General features: G+C 42.3%; 1 protein-coding gene across 3 annotated transcripts; it reads right to left on the bottom strand.

Annotated features, from left to right (window-relative positions):
• Positions 1 to 7,460: 7,460 nt before the first annotated feature.
• On the bottom strand, positions 7,461 to 15,208 carry LOC135586517 (probable E3 ubiquitin-protein ligase RZFP34). 3 transcript variants are annotated; one of them, XM_065143685.1, is made up of 13 exons: positions 13,215 to 15,208; positions 12,469 to 13,082; positions 12,238 to 12,325; positions 11,636 to 11,695; positions 11,515 to 11,547; positions 11,108 to 11,185; positions 10,959 to 11,002; positions 10,825 to 10,865; positions 9,824 to 9,906; positions 9,621 to 9,712; positions 9,415 to 9,526; positions 8,914 to 9,036; positions 7,461 to 7,822 (listed from the first exon to the last, which is right to left on the bottom strand). In XM_065143685.1, exons 2-12 carry the CDS (start codon positions 12,654 to 12,656, stop codon positions 8,932 to 8,934), a joined length of 924 nt encoding a protein of 307 aa, XP_064999757.1. In that variant the 5' UTR covers positions 12,657 to 13,082; positions 13,215 to 15,208; the 3' UTR covers positions 7,461 to 7,822; positions 8,914 to 8,931. The 3 variants fall into 3 exon arrangements, with proteins under 3 accessions (XP_064999757.1, XP_064999758.1, XP_064999759.1); XM_065143686.1 differs by having other exon boundaries at positions 12,469 to 14,025; positions 14,929 to 15,208; XM_065143687.1 differs by having other exon boundaries at positions 12,469 to 14,025; positions 15,040 to 15,208.
• Between the last annotated feature and the right edge of the window lie 7,001 nt (positions 15,209 to 22,209).

The raw sequence follows: 22,209 nt of genomic DNA, 5'->3' as shown, positions 1-22,209 counted from the left end.
AGCGCAAACTGAAATATGATGATCGTACGAAAATCAGATTTACGTCTAAACGCTGATTCGGAAAGTGCAAAGCTTGAAACTCGATCGTATATGCGCAGAAAGCAGTAAACTTTAGAGGAGGTTTGCAGTAAAGATAATATGCTTAAAGTAAATGCAAACTGAGATTTAGAGTGATTCGGTCAATCTTGACCTACTCCACTTTTGGCTTCCTCCACCGACGAGATCACCGACGTCAACTAGAGGCCTTCCTTTAATAGGCGAAGGCCAACCACCCTTTTATAGTTTCACTCCTTTTGATGGGCTTAGGAGACAATCCTTACAGAATTTTCTCTCCTCTCTTTACAACTCAGAACTTGGAAGAAAGGAGGAAGAAGAACTTTTGGCCTTTACAACAATTTTGAACTCTAAAAATCACAGAACAAGATCAAGATTTCGGTGTGGGTTCTGTGCTCTTTCAGTGCTAAATGGGTGGGGTATTTATAGGCCCCAACCTAATTCAAATTTGGAGCTTAAAACTGTCAATTCCCGAAATTTCGGGATCAAGCGGTTGCACCGCCTGGCAGAGCTCGAAGACTGAGCCTCTGGGCGGTGCCACCTCTGTCAGGGGCGGTTGCACCTCCTGCCAGAGCTCGAAGACCAAGCACAGGCGGTGCCACCGCCTGACTGAGGTGGTTGCACCTCCTGCCAGAGCTCGAAGACCGAGCTCAAGCGGTGCCACCTCCTGTCAGGGGAGGTTGCACCGCCCAGTCTCGCTCGGAGACTGAGCCCAAGCGGTGCCACCCCCTGGCTGGGGCGGTTGCACCGCCCAGTCTCGCTCGGAGACTTAGCCCAAGCGGTGCCACCTCCTGGCTAGGGCGGTTGCACCTCCCTGTAGAAATCAGGGTCCGAATGGGTTGATCCATTCGGCCCAATTTGGGTTTTTCAGGGGCCCAATTGCCCTAAGATTAAGTTAATGGGATCACCTCCCATTTCCAACTTAATCATTGTGCTAACTACGATATTCCCTAAGACATTTACTACAACTTGCTCCGGTGCGTCAATCGCTTCTTCCGGCGAGCTTCCGGCGAACTTCCGTCGATCATTCGATGAACCCTCGGTGATGCTCCTGCGGACTTCCGGCAAACTCCTGGACTTGCGATGATCCACTTGGCGAGTTCCGACGAGCTTCTTTGGCAAGCTCATGGACTTCTCGGATTTGTTCCCGTAGAACCTCCGACGACTGTCAGAACTTCCGTTGAACTCTCGAACTCCCAACGTGATCATTGTCTTGACTCCGGCGCAACTCCTGCTGCATATCTTACTTTCATCGTAGTTAATCCTGCACACACAAAACTTCGATCGAGACAATTAATCCTAAGCAATAAACCAAGTTGTCCGGCATGTCATTGGTCCCTCGACGCTTCTTCTGATTCTTCGGCGCATCGTCCTTTCCTGCAGCCTATTACCCAATCGGTCAGTTGACTCCGCAACTCCGATATCCTTGGCACAATACCCGCTCTTCTTGGCCCGATGCCCGAGTCCACGGCCCGAAGCCTTCTGTCGATACGTCGACCGATCCACCGACCCGACGTCCAATCTTCTGACATGTTCCTCCGGCACAACATGATTTTCCTGCTTTAATTGTCTCATCCTGATCGAAGCATCCTACGTCACTCAAAATGCAGATTAAAACATAAACATATATCAAGTAGTTTCATCATCAAAATACGAGATTCGACAGGATCCAGCTGAAGTTCAACTCTATCGCGCACCCCCAAACCAATGGCCAAACCGAGGTAATGAACCGGATGATTTTCGAAGGCCTCAAGAGGAGGATCTCGAGCGCGCACAGAGCTTGGGTGGAGGAGCTTCCCAACGTCTTATGGGCAATGCAGACAACTCCCAAAACCGCCTCGAGGGAGTCTCCGTTCAGCCTCGCATTTGGGACCGAAGTGGTCCTTCCGCCCGAGATGGTGTTCCCGACCCTGCGCACCTCCAGTTACGAACAAAGGGCTTCCGAGGAGGGCCTCCGAGCAAAATTGGACCTCCTCGAAGAAAGGAGAGCCAAGGCACATCTGCGTACCTTGGCATACAAGAAGGCAACAGCCCAGGTATACAACCGCAAAGTCCGCCCGCGACCGATCAAATTGATGGACCTCGTCCTCCGAAGGGCAGAGGTAAGCGACCCCACCGGAGCAAGCTGATAGCTTGCGCATAATTGGGAAGGCCCATATCGGGTCTATGACGTGGTCCGAGAGGGGACCTACTGACTCGAAACCATGGAGGGAAGCCCCCTGCCAAGAACTTGGAATGCAGCAAACCTGAAGAAATTCTACTAGTGAGAAAAATAGGTCGGGGTGCGAAGAAGACATGTGAAGCACACGCACATGCGACCGGGAAAAAACCAAGGCAGAATTTCAAAATGAAAACACTTCTTGGAAAAAAAGGCATTACATGAGGAGGTCTGGTAGGACAGCCCCAAACCTGACCAGCAAAAAAAAAGAAATAAAAAAGAAAAAAGGGGGGATCCATCGTCTAAGGAGGGGAAGCACAGCCCCCCGGGGGGGGGGAGTCTTTGGCCCATCATCGAAGGGGATGCTCGCCGGCATGTCGACGTTCTGGTCCGTCGGATTGTCGGCAAAGGGATCCGACTCAAGCTCTAGGTCCGAGTACTTTGCCCGGAAGAGGGTGCAGGCCACCCGATACCCGTACTTGTACTGGCCCGTCCCGACCGCACCAGGCCACGTTCGAACCCGACGGACGCCTTATACTCGGCGATCGCCTCCTCAATCCTTTTGGGTAGCCCCAGTCGCTCCTCCTTCAGGACCTCCTCGACGCCCCAGGCAACGGACCTAACGGTCTCGACGTCATGGGAAAGGGTTAGTAGCACGTCATCCAATGATTGGATGTGTGACCGACTTTCTTCTAGCTCAGTCTTCAAACGAGCCACCTCCTCACCCAATGCCGAGGCACGCTCCTCGACCGCGGCAAGAGCCTCTAGCCCCCCCCGGGCCCTCAGTTCCTTGGCTATGGATGGGTGGAGCGCCCCCCGGAGGAACTCCTGGGCAGAAGTCCCGTCGCCCCAAATGCGACTGTCGGCCCTAAGGGTCAACCACCGGGTGGCATAGGGGGCTCCCGGCTCCCCGGCCAGAAGATCGGCCATACTTGGAGCCTAGTACTGCTCACCGTCGGCCCAGGAGTGGACGCAACACAGCTCCTCTTGGAAGGGTCGCCACCGGACGACCCGGCCGATCCCTTCCCCTTCATGCTCCCCGAGCCCTCACCCTAGGGGGCGGCCCCGAGCGATCCCAGGATAGTGCTCAAGCGAGTGGCGGGGCCCGCAGGTGTTTTCCGAGCCAAAGCCTTCGTCCTCTTCGGAGGGCGCCCCTCTGCTGGAGACGCCGACGCCCTCTTCAAAGTGCCCTCCTATGGGGGCTCCCTACCTCCGGAGCCCTCCCCTTCCCGAGACGGGGGCATGACAGCCTTGACACTGGCCGTCTTCTTCACCAAATGAAGATCCACCATCACTGCAAAAGAAGACTGGTCGGTCAGATAAGTCAGGACAAGTGAACAAGCCATCATAAGCGAATGGCCATACCCCCGGTGGCGGGGCTTATCTCTACTTCAACCATTCCCTCCTCGGTCATCTCCTTAATTGCCCGAGAGGAGGATAGGATAACCCTCAGTCGATCCACGATCGTAGTTTCCCCATCGGAGAGTGTCGGGGGGGCGTTATCGATGGTCCGAAAGGCCCACCCAGTGTTGAAGCCCCACTCTTCGCTGCAGCTAATAAAGAAGAAACGTCTCTTCCAACCCTTGTTGTTGGAAGGCACAGTACTGATCTTAAAACCGCTACGGGCGGTCAGGTAGTACCCGCCTGGCCCCTTGCCCAAGCAGAAGCAAGCTAGAAAGAGGGCCCGGGACGACTCGATCCTATCCCCCCGACACTCTCGGATGAAGGCCACTAGGTACCGCCACGAGTTCGGCGACACCTAGGACGAAGGATGGAAGCAGGAAGGATGACCAAGTTGCAAGAAGGGAGCCGAGGCGCGGGGCAGGGGATTGAAGGAAAATGTGATGATACCCACCCTGGGTAGGGTTTATGAAGGGCAGGTTATCCACAGTAGGGCGGCGGTTGGGGTTTCCCGAGGAGAGAAACAGTCCCCGCATTTAAGACCCGTCATGACCCCTCAGATCTGCCAGATTTGCCCGCCTCGGAGCCCGCACCATAAGCATCCCATGGCTCGAGGGTCGCCGCCGAAGGTCGTTCAAATAAAAAGTTTCCCGCCAGGCCGAAGTGACGCTTCGCTTGGCCCGCCACGTGGCACAACGGCATGAACCAACATCCAGGTAATAGTCGCTCAGCCCGCAGGTCAAGCTCTTGCCCGGGTCGCTCCAGATCGCTCTCGACAGGCGACCCGTCGGCACTAAGGCCCGAGCCCGAGTACAATCACTCGGCTCGCGATTCCAGCTCCTACCTGGGTCGCTCTAGATCGCTCTCGACAGGTGACCCGCCGGCACCGAAACCTGAGCATGAGAATAGTCGCTCGGCCCGCAGGTCAGGCTCTTGCCCGGGTCGCTCTAGATCGCTCTCGACAGGCGACCCACCGACACCGAAACCTGAGCACGAGCATAATCGCTCGGCCCGCAGGTCAGGCTCTTGCCCGGGTCGCTCTAATCGCTCTCGACAAGAGACCCATCGGCACCAAGGCCTGAGCCTGAGTACAATCACTCGGCTCGCGATTCCATCTCTTGCCTGGGTCGCTCAAGATCGCTCTCGACAGGCGACCCACCGACACCGAAACCTGAGCACAAGCATAGTCGCTCGGCTCGTAGGTTAGGCTCTTGCCCGGGTCGCTCCAGATCGCTCTCGATAGGCGACCCACCAGCACCAAGGCCCGAGCCTGAGTATAATCATTCGGCTCGCGATTCTAGCTCCTACCCGGGTTGCTCCAAATCGCTCTCGACAAACGACCCGCCAGCACCGAAACCTGAGCACGAGCATAATCACTCGGCCTGCAGGTCAGGCTCTTGCCCGGGTCGCTCCAGATTGCTCTCGACAAGCAACCCGCCAGCACCAAGGCCTGAGCTCGAGTACAATCACTCGGCTCGCGATTCCAGCTCTTGCCCGGGTCGCTCTAGATAGCTCTCGCCAAGCGACCCGCCGGCACCGAAACCTGAGCACGAGCATAGTCGCTCGACTCGCAGGTCAGGCTCTTGCCCGGGTAGCTCCAGATCGCTCTCAACAAGCGACCCGCCGGCACCGAAACCTGAGCACGAGCATAGTCGCTCGACCCGCAAGTCAGGCACTTGCCCGGGTCGCTCCAGATCGCTCTTGACAGGCGACCCGCCGGCACCGAAACCTGAGCACGAGCATAGTCGCTCAACCCGCAGGTCAGGCTCTTGCCCGGGTCGCTCCAGATCGATCTTGACAGGCGACCCGCCGGCACCGAAACCTGAGCACAAGGATAGTCGCTCGACCCGCAGGTCAGGCTCTTGCCCGGGTCGCTCCAGATCGCTCTCGACAGGCGACTCGCTGGCACCAAGGCCTGAGCCCGAGTATAATCACTCGACTCGCGATTCTAGGTCCTGCTCGGGTCACTGCAGATCACTCTCGACGGGCGACCCACCGGCACCAAAACCGGAGCACGAGCATAATCGCTCAGCCCACAGGTCTGGATTCATTGCCTCACAGCCGATCCGATGCCCGAGCCGTATCTCAAACAACCCAGCGCCCGAGTCACGCCTCGCGTTCAACCCGATGCCCCTCCCCGTCTGACGCACGAGTCGCTCCACGTTGACCCACGATTCGCAGCTCTAACCGGGTCACCTCGGTTCGCTCGTCGACTCGCAAAATCGGGGTCCATAACTCCGACCCGCGCCAAACCGATTATCCAACCGACCAGGATGACAGGCCCCGACTGCCCGGCCAGCAGAGTTAATCCTGCCCGAGGCACGGGGCGTTGCCCCCCTGATCGCCCCACGACGAGTCAATTCTGTTTTCCCCTCCTAAGAGATCAGCACCCCTCCAACTCAGGCATGCCTCCTGGCCCGTTAGGGACCCCACGGCACGCCTTGGCGAGAGGGGGGGCGGGGGGAGGAGAAGTGATACGGTATATTTTGGCAGCCTAAACACGTCACAGTCGACACAGCACGCCAAGTCAGAGCCCTACGCCACAAGTCCCGTCCCGAGAGCTCGTACCAAGAAGATATGCCACACGTCCCGTCCCGGGAGCTCGGGGCGATGCCGTCTGACACAGCTTTGCACGTCCCGTCCCGAGAGCTCGGGGTGGTACCGTCTGACACCGCTCTGCACGTCCCGAAATGATGATCAGTCAGAAGGGTCATCCCATCCCTCGGGGGTCGACGACGATGCCGAATCGACGCACCATCAACCCTCGCGCCATAGTATAAAACCCCTGGCCTGCCCCCAGCCAAGGGAGAGGCAGGAAACAAAAAGAGAAAAAGAAAAGCAATCCCTCTCGTTACTAACTTGCTCGTTGGATGGGCCACAATCGGGGACCACCCCGTGGAGACCTTTTTTACAAGAGGGCGATCACTTGTTGACAGTGAGGGACTTGGCACGGGAGCGCCAGCCGCCTGACAATGTGGAGTTGTTAATCGACCCCGATCTCGACCAACGCCAACAGCACTCCTTCCCGAGGGCCCGACCACCTCATCATCCAAATCACCCCGCAATAGACTCCTGACATCGACCCGCGGACCTAACCGTGCTGACTCACCCGCCACAAAATATTTGTTCGCTAACGCCACCAACCGACCATCCACGAGTTGACCTGTTGACCCTCTCGATGAGGGATTCGGAATGCGGCAAAGGGGACTTGGAGAGACGACACCAATTTGCTGCAGCAATAATCAGGCGATTATTTTAGTCCACAAGCACACACCACCCAGAAACAAAGTTGTCAAATCCGTCCCGTGCCTTCTGTAAAGGCATCCCTAACTAAGGAGGCAATTAAAAATAATAATAATAAATAAATAAATAAATAATAATAATAAATAAATATAATAAATATAATAAAATAAAAAAATAATAATAATTAAAAAGAGGAGCAATCGTGCCTTAAGAAACTGTAGAATCTGCCAAGTGATGTGTCAACCAGCTATTCTACATCATCGGAAACACGAAGCTTCCTTAGCCTCAGCCACGTGAACTCTCGGGTTAGGAGCCTAAAGTTAGTTAAACCGAGAGCTCAGCGACACAACTTACGGCTGTGGTACAGAACTTAGCCGTTCCCCAGGCAAACTTCGCTACTTCAGTACATCACATCACGTCCATGCAGGTCAGCAGAACCAATCCAAAAGCATCAACATAATAATAAATAATAAATAATAATAATAATAATAATAATAATAATAATAATAATAATAATAATAATAATAATAATAATAATAATAATCCCTAGGTGGATGGTCAAAACAGTTCGAGTCAACAATCCAAGGGAGTCGTCACTAATCAATTCAACGCAAGGGTCCTATCCGGCCCTCCCTAGCATGAAATCAGTGATCCTGACGGATCCTTCAGCTCCGAGACCTGCATTTCCAATGCCCATATTTGTGTGTTCAGCATCTCACATCCTAGTAATAATAAAAGTCATCAACTTAATAGCTTTCACGCCACCACTTTAATTACATCAACAAACAACAGAGAAGCCTCTAAAATGTGTGCCACGACTCTTGAATGGAGGAGGATCACTGAAGCAGCAGCTAAACAAGTGCTTGGAAGGAAGGATACTACTGCAGCCATCTGAAGAATCAACCTCTCTTATTGAATTCAATGAAGGTTGTCTTGATCAGTCATTTGTCGTTCTAGATTCCAAGCCTACAACAATAGCAAGAAGCCAACTGTATCGATTCTGTCCCACTATTGAGATTTGTTTAGGGAAATATCAATAGCCAAGCTAAGAGCGTGCGATCTACTCTTGCACAAAGGATCTTTGACACACATAGATATTGATCATCAGTAGTAGAAACATTACTAGCAGGGACCACACATTTCCTTACCTTTCCTTCATGGCTTGTTCCATATTGTTTCAAGCTCAGATCTTCACACAAATACCAAATATTGATGAATGTATAAAAAATCAATTAATCAAATAGATGCTGACTAAAAAAGCGAATGCAGCTCAAGCACTCGTACAATCACGTGAGTCAATGCATTGCACTCTTTCTAGAGCACAAATCCTGTACACTTCCACTTCAGGACTGCTAGCCTTTTAAAGCCAGCCTAGCCTGCATTGTTTCATGACGGACGGAACCCAAAACCAAAATTTATAAACAGTTTATTGTATAAATTAATTACTATTATTCAGATTGATAGAGTCTGCCCGAACATATTAAAGCTTTACATCAATTGATATATGTAGTTCAAAATTGTTTAAAAAGTCTCTCTCTCTCTCTCTCTCTCTCTCTCTCTCTCTTAATGCTGCTAACAGCAATACTAAAATTAAGTCCAGCAATTATACAACCTTGATGAGAGTAATATATTCCAATAGGTAACGCCTAGCTGGCCCACTAACAAGAAAGTAGAAAAATTTATGTACGGGTAACTTATTTTATTCTCTTGTTATACGAAGACCCGAGTCCGTCCATGTTTCAACCTAGAGAGAGGACATCGTAGTATCCTAAATCGGCGCTTGGGATAGTACATTATAGATCATCCATCCATCAGTTTATCGCATAAAAACACAGCTCCGCCGGCATTGCAGTAGATTAATAGTTGCCAGTAATTCTAGGAGCCGGACAAATCACACATGAAGAAACCCTAGGATCCACTAAAATGAATAGAAAAAAAAAAAGCTGCTTTTTGAATAACAAAGAATAAAAGAGTCTTACGTAAAAATAATGCTACTAAACAAAAACAAATGATAAAAAAAAAACAGCCAAGTTTGATTGAAAAGCGTTTCCAACTACCTTTGTTTTTGCCTGATGTTAAGTTTGGCGAGTGTTATAAGATTTGCATTTAAGGCATTTTTGTCCAACGACATGGAATTGAACCTCTGAGATCGCTCCACAGTCATTGCATAAGATGCGAACCTGCACAAGGATCAGTCGAGCAAAATTGTATCCCTAAAATAGTACAACACTTTTTAACAGTCAGAAATCCTCAGTATAACATCAAAGATTATATTACCATACTTCACCAGCGTAACAAAATTTTCCTGTAGCCATCTTATTACTAATTAACAAACCAAATTAAAAGTCGCTATTTGATGACAATAATGAGCACAAATGTATGATTTCAATGGCTGAAAAAGTATATTCACAGCCTATTGAAGTAAATTTTTCTACCATATGAAGGCCATTTCTGTCGGAAATGTCAGATTTGTAAAATCATCCCCCCTAAACTCATGTCAATAACAAATAAAAGTATAAATATTATGATATTTGGTAATAATAATAAATAGAGCTTACCTTTTTATTGTGGTACGATCCAGGCATTGGTGTGGCTGCTATCTCCATGTCCAAAATTTCCCACACTTCTGACATGTCACATACAGACTTGGAGCAAAGCGGGCAAGCAAACCTGTGAAAGTTTCTGGTTTTAGCCACCCTGGATTGGAATAAAAAAAACCCAAACACAGGAAATAAAGATGAAGCAGACGGTCAGCAGAGCTTACTGCAAGTGCTGTTGCATTTCCTTCAAGCAATTTACATGAATGGTGTGGCCACATGGCAGCACACTTATATCATTTGTGGATTCAAACAGATACTGTACAAGATAAATATTTTAACAGGGAACAATGCTAAATCTTGTGGAAGCTAAAAAAAGGTTTTTGCCCTGGCTAATCTAAACAAGGGAAAAATTAGACAGGAAACCAACCTCGAAACAAACAGGACAATCATGATGCATTGCTCCTTCCACACATGAATGGCTGTTCTTTAACACGATCGAGTAGCAGCAACCTTCAATTAAGAACACAAGAAAGCACATCATCAAGACAGGTGGAATCAATGAACAAAAAAGATCATAAATAAAGACCGACATCAGGTTAAAAAAAATAAACAATCATAACTGATAGGATATAGAACTGCAGGCAGAGTAAAAGAAAATTTCTAGACTCATTTCCTGAACTACACTAATTGGCATAATTGCATCAAGGGGTACCATAATGCCACATTATAGTGAAGAAATTGTCAGAAATGCAAATACCAGAAAGCTGAACTCTTGGAAGCTTCGAGGACTAGTGCCTCAAATGCTAAGATCAAAGTTGTGGATTGAAAACTTTTTAATGTGTAGGCAGAAAAATTAAAAAAAACCAAGAAATTACAACTAAAAACAACCTACAGAACACTCACAAGGAAAGGTTGGTGAAAGAAATTTTTTGTTAAAAAATATTGGAAAGACAATAAAAAAGAAGATACAGGAAAACAAAATGCCTAGAGTTAAGATCTGCCAGCTATACAATTGGCAACATGGACTAAACCGATAGTCAGGCAACACCAAGACAACACAACAACTACGACAGGATAGATAACTAAGGAGCAAAATGATCTGCATGGAATAGCTATCGAGTGGCATAGCTGAGATGAGCTGAACCAAACATCGAGTTGCTAGGCACAGCAGATCCCATAATGTAATAATAACTCAGCTCCTACCAGCGCCAGTTCCAAATTGTCAGACAGATAACAAACTGAGCTGTTCACTTCCATCGAATCTTGCTCATGTATTAACTGTTACTTGGGTTCTGCATCCTAACCTAGCCAAGACCAAGCTACTTGAGAATAGCACTAGTAGTCTGCAGCCAGATATCATGTGATTTCTCACAGAACCATAAGGTAAACAAGATTCAACAGTGTCTAATAGTCAGATCATAACATTACCACATGTGAAGCAATGAAAAAAGTTCTCTCGTCCACCAATTCTGCCAAATTAAGATATTCATCAGTCAAAGCCAAATAAATTATCTTTATTCAAAAAAAGGAAAAAAAAAGTCACGTATAAGGCTATAACAAACCTGCAGATTCCACATCCACTACAATGGTATTGTTGCTTTGAGACCTGAAAAAACAAATGAATAAGCAAAACTGGATACAAGAACAACAGGAAAAGTGATTCTAGCTTCATCAGAATGAAAATAACTCCAAACACAACAGGCTTACATACATCATCATCAAACAACTTGCAAGTCCCACAGAAGTATTTTCCCATACAAACACCACAATTTATGCAAATTTGCTGCACCTGTCATAAACAGAGAAAACCATGAAGAAAAGGTATTAGCACTGTCACAAACTGCAAGGGAAAATAGAGTACGGAACACCAGGATATAATGATGTTCGAACAGATTGCAAGTGAAAATGCAGTGTTTGGAAAATCAACATAGCAGCGATTAGCTAGCAAGCAAGCTCTGAAGATATTTCAAACAAACACAAGAGTACCATTATCCCAACACTCTGTCAACTAGTAACCAAAAAGAGATTTGTTGTTATATAAAATCATTGTCAACAATTGCAGGATAATGCCCATTAGTATAGAATTTCACATGCAGCACCCCGAAACTATGAACTTGCCTCTTGCTCAGTGCCACACAGCGAACATATGACCTGGAAAAGAAATTATAAGGAAAACAGAAAATCTTGTTCAGTATAAGAATAAGTTTACCAAATAATGTACAAATATAGGGAAAACTACCTGTTGAACTTCTTGACGTGGAAGTTCATGTCTATGCCTCCTCTCGACATCTATTGAGTTCTGCAAGAGCAAATTCATGATTAGAATCACTTTTAGCTTTAGCTGATGTGACTTAGACAGCATTATTTTCATAAATAAACAAGTAAAACCAATAAAATAATAATTATAAGTAAGATAACATTAAACCCTAACTTATAGATAACTGTCTAGCAGACACAATAATATACATGACAGACCATAAATAAAAAAATAAATTGTCATATCATATCGACCAGCCTACAGTATCTACAAGAAACTTCTTTCCATACATGAATAAACTTTTCTGAGAGAAACTTGTTTTTTATATGAAACATATTTTGCTGACAGCCTGATGATAACAAAAAAAGATTAAGCTGATTCTTACAAATCAAAAGCTTGTATTGGGAGATGCAGAAAAAGTTGTATAACATAAGAACACTTAGTCCAAAGCATTATCAAGCAAGATAAATTGCTACAAGAGAAATGAAAGAGTGTTCTCATTCAAGTCTGCATCCATCGCAGAACGGAAACATTAAAGACCAAAAAGCTCACATTTTGAAGCTAAAAAACACTAGCATACTGACCATGGCCTCATTGTGGCAATGCCGACAATAAAAAATCTTGCCACAGCATGGTGCCCTAATGTGACACCTTCGTCGATAATGTGGGCATCTGTAAAGGAGTCAAAGGGTGGTTGGTATAAGACAACACTGTGCAAACAATACCCAATTACCACAAGAACAGGCAACACTTTATCTAATGGCATGGCCAAACTAACAAGGTTAGCTAACATGTGACAGAAGAAAAGATCATACCCATACTGAAAAAGCCCTTTGGCCAGTCTTTCATCAGCAAGAAGGTCTGGAGTGTATGTCAAATCTTGTGGCTTACCACAGTTTCTATCAGACGATTCAGTGCAATTGATAGAATTCTCTGTTCCATCATCTTGGCTGATTTTTGGCTCCAAGATGGGAGATTCACAATGATCAGCCAAACCCTCCATCTAATAATGCTGATTTCTCGTTGCCAGTCAATTATGGCAAGCCAACTACAAGAGTTGATGCACCTGCAATCACAGTGATGTTTAGCGATGTTGTTCCTACCTACAACAAGCAGTTGGCAGCCCATCAAACCAGGAAAAGCGTGCAAGACTGTAGGTTTCTTCAACATAGCAGTGGACCAATTCATGTTATGAACAATAGAATCCAAGTATATGTTGAACAGCTTCTATCAGCATCACTTTAAAAATTGGAACAGTCAGAACAAGCAAGATTTAAAGCTCCATAAAGACATTGCTATGCTGCAATGAAGCTCTCTCGTATCTCCAGCACTGAAAAGTGACCCCTAATGATCGATCACTTTGCATTCGAAGCAGTTTGAAAACCAAATCGAACAAAAAGTACATCAGCAACAGATACACCCTCGGTGTCTGGTAAGAGCAATACAGGATAGCATCAAATGCAAAAGGAAGAGAAGCAAAAGATGATAATGGACATACAAAGGTTTAGAGATGCAGAATTTTGACTTCCCAACAATTGGGCAATGCCTGAGTAAGCCTTACCTTAGCTTGCTGCCAGCTTCATCTTCCACAGAAGATCTCTGATTCGCGAACATTAACATACATATAAATTTCACGTTTGTCCAACGATGGCTCACTCCTCCAGTTAGCAATTTTATTTACCACCAACATCAGGATGCAGTTCTTTCATGTCTTACCTGTGCTAGCTACCAATTTTGCCAAATCTGACCATGAAGATCTACCTAATCATTCCACCACCAGTTACAATGGATAAACCTGCATGCAACTTACTCATACTTGGTTCTTTCGACCAACCAAAAGAGATATACACGAGGTACACAACTAATCCATCGACATATGGCTGAAAGACGTGAACTCTACCAACAAAACAAAGAGATGAAAATATGGAAAATTTTACCAAAATGCTGGTGGTTAAGGATCAAGTCGAAATTGGCAACATCCAGTGTGAGATTACAAAATATTTTGTCTGTACACATAATAACCATGGTATTGGAACCTAATTTAAAGTCTCAAGCAAGCTCGACCCTATTTGCAGGTCTCTCCCTTCTACATCTATTGTCTTCACCGAGACATTTTTAAGTCGGCCAATAAGATTACATTTATAAGAAGTAAGTGTGCATAAGCACATTGTTCATCATCCCATTATTAAGCCGTAACATTAAAAATGAGTACAATAAAATATTTGAATTCATTGGATCACAACACAAGTAATCATGATTTTACAAAATCTAGTAAACCATCGGGCATGAGGAATCAGGTTATCCACACTTGCAGTATTCCCAAAGTCACACATTTAACAGCATCAATACGAAGACATCCTGAGAGACTAAACCTGATGTGTGAGTTTGACATGAAAGTTTTGTCAAAATAACAGTAATGATCTTGGCTCAATGGCAGACATTCTAAGTGTAATTTACATGACAACTGCATAGAAAGAAACATAAACACATTAAGAAATATGACATGTAAAATCAACTAGTTTGGGGCCTAAGACATATTCGATTTACTACCTTTCCTACCTATCCTAAAGAAACCATCCTGTCAAGGAAAGTCCCGTTAAATAAATTATTCATCTCACGTTCTCCACACTGCATAAGCTATGTTATACTGATAAAAGCATGCAAATCACCATTCAAAACGAGAAATCATGAACATCATCGTAAGTCCACTAAATTGTAGTTCTCCTAGGAACCTGCTGCCCCTTCTTCCCCTTTTCTCTTTTCCCCCTGTTGTTTTGACGAAAATAACCTGACACTTTAGACACAAGAGCTACCACCACACCTATAAATCTTAGACGATCTCAGCAAAATTCAAGGGATTAAGAACAGTCCGTGCGAAAAAGAAATTCAGCAAGCAAGAAGAGCATCACACTAGGAAGAAATGAAACCAAAGAGGTGCAGGAAAAACAATTTAACAACTATCCGATTTAAGAAAGGCTATGAATTATAACAAGCAGGGGAGAAATAACAGCTTCTTAATAGGACAAGCAAACGTATATCGAGATGAACATGAAGGAAACCCACAGGATATATCAACAGGTACTCGATCTCAGTTATGTACTACACGCAGCACGAACAGATCATTAACGCCTCAACAACGCTATTCTTGCAATTATAACAAAAACACAAGAGCAAAAAGAACAAATTAACACCGATGCATATCAAATCAACAACCAAGGATCACGAGTATCTCCGGATACGAACAACGCCAAAAACGGATGGCAGCAGATATTTACCTAAAGCTCCTAAACCAAAGGACCATTCAAAACGGAGGAAGCATAAGATCACCGAAGAGCAAGAAGACTCGAAAACAAAGAGAGGCAGTAAAACTGCAAGACCGGACGAACTTCTCTGACGATCGAAGGATTCGACTGGAGATAGCAAACGATCAAGATCAACTTTAGGTTTCCTTCCTCCGGGATTGCGAATGAAATCGTTGATGAATCGAAATTGACGGCGATTCGAGAGGCTTCGAGGGACGGAGATGTGAAAGGGCGGCACTCAATTCGCAGAGGGAGGGGAGGCATTCGGAAGAGAATCTACCGATGCTTAGTTACATAAATGCCCTCGATTACTTTTACAGGTTCCAACGAACTGTGAGGGTAATTCTGGGATTCAAGGCACCTATAAATCATTAAATGGGTCGGGCGATCAATGGAGCGTTGTATCTCTAGGTCGGTTTGATGCCGGCAACTTGACGGACGTGGAGGTCATCCGACAGATGGGAACGGGGGATATTTTTCTCGTGCCGGCCCCACGTGTGCCGGAGTACATTCACAAGTCGAGAATCGGTTAAGAATTGTCACGAGGTAAATTTGACGATAGAAATATACGGCATGAAACCTTGTAGCAATGTAAAAACAAAATCCAAAAGACCTTCTATGGAAAAAGCAATAGGCAATGCTCAAAGAACTTTTCACACGATGATGAGTGATTAATATGAAAAGAATCTAACTACGTTTGAGGGTGTTAATATAAATTTTGATAGGATTTGGATCCAATCAAAGTTGAGTTTTCAAGTTTATCGTAAATTTTGTGTCAAGAGCATATTTGATAAATATCCTTTATATTGTTTTAAGTTATTTAAATAATTGAAGAGTTTACGAAAGAAAAAAAAAATTATATACTCAAAATTGTTTGATATAATAATAATAATAATAATAATAATAATAATAATAATAATAATAATAATAAAATCTATTGCCAATTTTCAATTGGATTGGTTGTTAATGGGTAGTCAAGCCCTAATTTAACAATGTGCATCATGATCGAATATAGTTTCATCAATTTTAATCGATGCTTCAATTTTAATTACATCTATGCGTCCATCTTGAAGTATTTTGAGTCCTAACAATGACAAGTCTTAATCTTTAAATCATCATGTACTTTTTTTTTATATTAAACTATGCACAACTTAATTATTTTTAATTTAACTAGACATATTATTTTCCACTTAAGAATGGAAGACCTAGAGGACATTGAAAAAAAAAAAAAAACTATGTTGATGTGCTTTGACTTATGTTAATTTGGATAGGGTTTGTTAGGATTGAGTCGGCACTAAAGGGAGTTAAAATAGTATAACAGAAAAATTATGTCGATTTGAAAATCTTCATACAATTTGTAACGAAGTAAAGTTGAATGTAATAAAGAGATTAAGCAGTAAGGAATGAACACATCGGAATTTATAGTGGTTCAATCATTGTGACCTACATCCACTTCCGATTCCTCCTTCGTTGAGGTCACCGACATCCATTAATGATCTTCCTTCAATAGACGAAAACCAATCACCTCTTTACAATACTTTTTTCTTTTCACAGGTTTAGGAGATAACCCTTACAAGCCTCACACATCTTCTTGGATGATTACAAGCTAAAGAGAGAGAGGAGAAGGACTCTTCTCACTTTTACAACACTTTTAACACTTGAACACTTAGAGTTTTTTTTCACACTTTGATTGCACTTTGTTACCCTTTTATGCAGAAAAGAATGAGGTATTTATAGGCTCCAATGACTTTAAAATTGGAGTAAAAAGTCTCATTCCAGATTTTCAGGGTACTGGCGGTACCACTGCCTAACACTCTGACGCTAGATGGTATTACCACCCAGTCTGACGATACCACCACCTGACAAAGTCTCGGATACTGAGCTCTAGCAATACCACCGCCTGACAAGACGATACTATCGCTTGATAAATAATAACTACCAGTGGTACCACCGCCCAGACCACTTAGGAGACCGTTCCCTGGGAGGTTCCATTGCCCCAATCTAGCGGTGCCATCGCCAAACAAGGTCCAACAACTTGGTTGGGCCTTAAATTCGACTCAAACTAGTCCAATTGCAGGCCCAATTGGTCTCTAAGAGAGTTAGTGAGATTACCTCCCAAATCTAATCCTAATTACATGCTAACTACGATTCTTAAGGCATATACTAAGCAAATCAAGTCCGGTTAGTTTAGGTTTCTTCTGACGAGCTTCTAGCGATCTTTCGGCGAACTTCCGACGATCTCTCGACAATGTTCCAACGGACTTCCAGCAAGCTTCTAGACTTCACGACGATCTTCTTAGTGAGTTCTGACGAGCTTATTTGGTAATTAAATCTCGATCTCGATCTCGACGCTTCATTTTGCTTTATGCCTTGATAACAATCATAGTTAATCCTACACACTTTTCTCAATATATAGATTTGATCAAATAATTTATCAATTGATTTCATAATTAAAATCCGAGATTCAATAATCTCCCTCTTTTTGATGATAACAATCAATTGATGACGAAGTTAACCTTAACTCCCCCTATCTATATGTTATACTTGAGAAAAAACACTCTTAAATCCAAGGCCTTTGAATTCAAGCATCAAACCGATAAGTTATATTCATTTAAACTTATCAACATGCACATCATGATATTTATCATGATTTATCAATTCAACATACGATACCACGTATTTATCAATAAAAATATTGTCAATGCATGATATTCATTTTTAAGTCTAATGATGATAAACAATCATCATTTTCGAATATGAAATTTAGCAAGATGACAATTCATCATTCTGAGGTATGATATCAATTGTAAATAGTATGATAAATTTGATACCTCATCAGAATCATAGACATTTATCATAAAATCAAGCATGATTTTAAGAATAAACAATTTCAAGTATCCATGCCTCAGTACGATAGAAATCAATCATACATTTTGATATTTTTCATATATTTAACAAAACTAGTCATATTTCAAGCATTCGCAATATATTCAAGCATTTATAATATAATTCGTTTTTCACATTGCCATCAATTTGCCACATTTCTCCCTTTTTGTCATCAACAAAAAGGAAATCATTCAACAAGGCAAGCGTTAAAAAAAAAAAACTATTCAAGTAAGTTCAACACCAATTTATCCAAGTTAGCAAAAGTGAGAAGTCAAGCAAAAACTTTGTATGATAACTACTTTTGGATAAGCTAACATTTTTACTTTGGATGCACAAAAGCTTTTTGGTTCTACTTGAGATGTGCTAGTTTCTTTCTTCCTTTGTCATAAAAATAAGAAGAAGAGGAAGAAGGGTAAAGAAGGAATTTATCAAGAACCAAATTCATGAAAGGATTTGAACCAAGTCAAATGAAAATAAATGAGTTTCATTGAATCAAGCTTCTAGTTCAACAAGGAGAAGAGATTCATGAAAAGGATCAAGATATCCATACGAAATCAAATCCCCTTTCTTGTAAGTGATCATCACATACTAAAAATTCATAAAAAAATATTCTTTCATGAGAAGAGCAAGGAAGAATTCATGGGAAAGAAATCCACGAATAAAATTCATGAGAGATGTATTTGTCAATGAAATTCATGAGTGAAGGGACTAAGTGTATCAAAAATCATTAAGTGATAGAGCAAAGGTATGAAATAAATTTGATACCAAACAAATTGATATTTCAAATTTCATGAAAGCTTTATTTACGAAATGAAATAATTTCATGAAAGCTTTATGTACAAAAAAAATCAAGGAAGTTTGGAAAAGATATGCAACAAATTCATGCATTCAAACAATTTAACATCCCAAACTTTACAAATAATCATCACATGAGAAATAAGACATCAAGTTGTAAATACCAAAAGTGGAATCTTTTGTAAATATCATGAGAAAAGAAAAGGTGATCTCGATTTAAAAAGAAAACTCAAATTACGAAAAACCGATAAGTTCGAAAAATGTATCAAGAATTTATGTATTTAAAAGATTTATCAGGCCTAATTCTTAGAGTGTTGCATACATTATACCATCATCAAGAAGTGCATCATTAAAAAACACATTACGTTGAGAGGTACATCATTATCATGAGTATTATATACATAATCAAAGTGCATCATATCATGATTCAAATCATCATCATACCTTTCTTCCCCTTTGTCATCAACAAAAAAGGAGAAAAGTATAATTAGTATATTTTTGAAACATGCAATTTCTGCTTCACTTTAGAACATGCAAACTTAGCAAGTTCTAGAGATATGAAAATTAGTAAAAATATTATTATTATTATTATTTTTTGAGATGTACAAGATAACATGTTTTTTCATCTTCTTGAATTGTATAAGTTAGCAAACTTTCCTTCTCTTGATATTTTCAAGATAACACTTCTTACTTCTCTTTTGAGTTGAGTAAGCTAGCAAGTTTTGCTCCCCATTTGTCATTATAAAAAAAAAAGGATGGTTACAATAGTGCAAAACTTTTCTCATTACATTATTTTTCAAATCATCACATGAAATATATCAAGAAAAATTAACTTGGTGATGATATATATAATTCATGAAAATAAATTTTAAGCTGTGAATATCAAAAGACAAATTATGATTTTTTAGATAGTGAAAAGAAGAATCATATTAGACATTCTTGATTCATAAGAGTCTCAACTTATTATTATCTAAGAATCAAGATCATGAAGTAGATAAAACATTTCTATCATAAATAGCAAAACGAGGGATAGGAGAACAAATAAAAGATCTCAATTTATGCATAAGAATTCTTAAGTCATCAAGATCATGATTTATAAAAATCTTAATAATTCAAAAATCATGATTCATAAAAAAAAATCTCCTCTTTAGTAAACAACAAGAAGAAAAGAGAAATTGGTTCATGTATAAGAAATATTGAGTTATGGAATCATGATTCATGTGATAAAAAAATTGTCGATTCATATATTTGAGTAAATAATTTTTTAAACTATCATTACTTTAACTCATTATACATAATTTTAAAATATAAAACCATAAGTATGATACAAATATTTATTTTCAAAACATTCATCATTATTTTCAACTCACTCAATTTGTCAAATTATCAAAATCACTTTCAAGGGATTCTAAATGACATAAATAGATTTATCAATTTCTTATTAAAAACTTGATAAGATTTTAGGGATAGAGATATTTTCAAGAATAATGCATTCTCCCTTATTTATGAGTTTTTATTTATGTGATATATTTTATACAAACATACCTTTTTCTTTTATGCCAAATAAAAACATGCATTTTAAAACCAAAACCAAGATTTTATAACCATCATCAAGATCAATTGTGTAACACATAATTTCAAAACATAAGATTTCAAATATAAAGCATCTTCATTTAAAATCATTTTATAACCAATAGTTCTAATTCTAATGATATTTCTTTTATTGTTTTGGCTAGAGAACTTTATGAGTTATTTTGGGTCTAGGTCATAAGCCTTGAGTATCCACTATCAAAATATTATTTTTTCTCTTAGCTTGTGATGGTAAATATTTCTACAAAAGAGAGTGATTTTTAGGTAACCACATGACCATAGGTGCTGTTGATTCTCGGATTTTAATGATGAAATCAATTGATGAGTTAATTGATCTAATCCATATTATTGAGTTAAGTGTGCAGGATTAACTACGATAGCTTGAAGACATAAAGCAAGTTTACCGGAGTCAAGTTTGATGGGTGTTCGAGAGTCCGTCGAGAGTCCAAAGATTCATCGGAAGTGCTGGCGGAACCAACCGAGAAGAAATCGAGGACTTGCCGAAGTTTTCGGAAGTCCGTCGGAGAGATCGTCGAAGGTTCGCGGAGATCACCGAGAAGGTTCGGCTACTTGCCAAAGACTCGCTAAACTCGCTACAAGACCGGGAGCCTGCTAGGAGTCCACCGAAAGAAATCCGATGGTATATCGGAAGTCTGCAGAAGTTAGTCGAAAAGCTCGCCGGAAGGAAACTCGACATTGCCGGTTAAAAACTTACTTAGGACTATATCTTAATTTCATAGTTTATATATAATTAGGGTTAGGATTAAGGGTTAATCCTATAACCCGATTAGGGGCCAATTGGGCCCAAGTTTGGACTAATTTGGGCCAAGTTTGGAACCCAACCAGTGAGTTGAAATAGTCTAGGCGGTGGCACCGCCAGCAAATTGCAGGATTGGGCGGTGGCACCGCCCAACACCCGAGAGGTCCGACGGTGGCACCGTCAGACTAGGCGGTGGCACCGCCAGTACACTGTCAGTGTCAGACACTAACAAGCGGTGGCACCGCCAGCACCGGGAAACCCAAAAGCAATTCAAATTTGGAGCCCAAATTTGAATCCTCTTGGGGCCTATAAATACCTCTCAATTCTTAGCAGAGAGAACAACTTTTGAGAAGCAAGAGATTGAGATAAAAGCCTTAGCAAAGTCTTTAGCAAGTTTTATTTTCAATAGCTTGAGTGTTTACCTCCCTTTTTCTCTTTGAAAATTTGTAAGAGTGTGAACCACTTATAAAAAGTTGTAAGAGGGGTATTTATCCTTCCACATCAAAGTGATTTGCTAGTGGAAGTTGGGAGCCTTATTGAAGAAATCTTCGCAAGTGGATGTAGGTCATTTTGACCGAACCACTTTAAATTGGTGTATTCCTTAAATGTGTGAGTATTTACTTTTCTGAAACCGTTATTTACATAGCAGTAAGCTTTTGGTTTTCATCTTCTCACTTTACTCGAGATACTTTCTCCAAGTCATTGATGAATTGAAATCTCTACACATTTACAAAATCATTTTCAAATTTACAAGTTTTAATCTGCTGCACTAACTCAATCCCCCACCCCACTCCCCCCACCCCGCCCCCTCTTAGTGCCGCTCCGATCCTAACAATTGGTATCAGAGCTAGGCTCACTCTTATATTTAGTTTAATACCCAAGAGAGATGGCTTACTCCGGCATACATGAGGGTCATTCCATTACACGTCCGCCTATGTTTAATGGGTCGGATTATACGTATTGGAAAACTCGAATGAGGATCTTTCTCATTTTCATGGATTTCGAGCTTTAGAATATTGTCGAAAATAGATTTCAAAAATCTTCTCTTTTGATGAGTGAATGGGATGAATCAGAGAAGAAGGTTTTTGTTTTAAACGCAAAGGGTACGAATGCCTTGTTTTGTGCACTTTGTTAGGATCAAGAGCACTAAGAGGGGGGGGAGGGGGGGGGGGGGGGTGAATTAGTGCAGCGGAAAACCTTCTACGATTAAAATCAAAAACTGC

The sequence above is a fragment of the Musa acuminata genome, chromosome BXJ3-3, assembly GCF_036884655.1.
Source record: "Musa acuminata AAA Group cultivar baxijiao chromosome BXJ3-3, Cavendish_Baxijiao_AAA, whole genome shotgun sequence".
NCBI lineage: Eukaryota > Viridiplantae > Streptophyta > Magnoliopsida > Zingiberales > Musaceae > Musa > Musa acuminata.
This window is presented reverse-complemented; position numbering and strand designations above follow the sequence as displayed.

Coding starts and splice junctions, on each gene's coding strand:
- LOC135586517 (XM_065143685.1), bottom strand. CDS start 12,656: ATGGAGGGTTTGGCTGATCATTGTGAATCTCCCATCTTGGAGCCAAAA. Junction 10,866..10,958: donor AGTGGATGTGGAATCTGCAG/GTTTGTTATAGC, acceptor TTAATTTGGCAG/AATTGGTGGACGAGAGAACT. Junction 9,527..9,620: donor GAAATGCAACAGCACTTGCA/GTAAGCTCTGCT, acceptor AAACTTTCACAG/GTTTGCTTGCCCGCTTTGCT.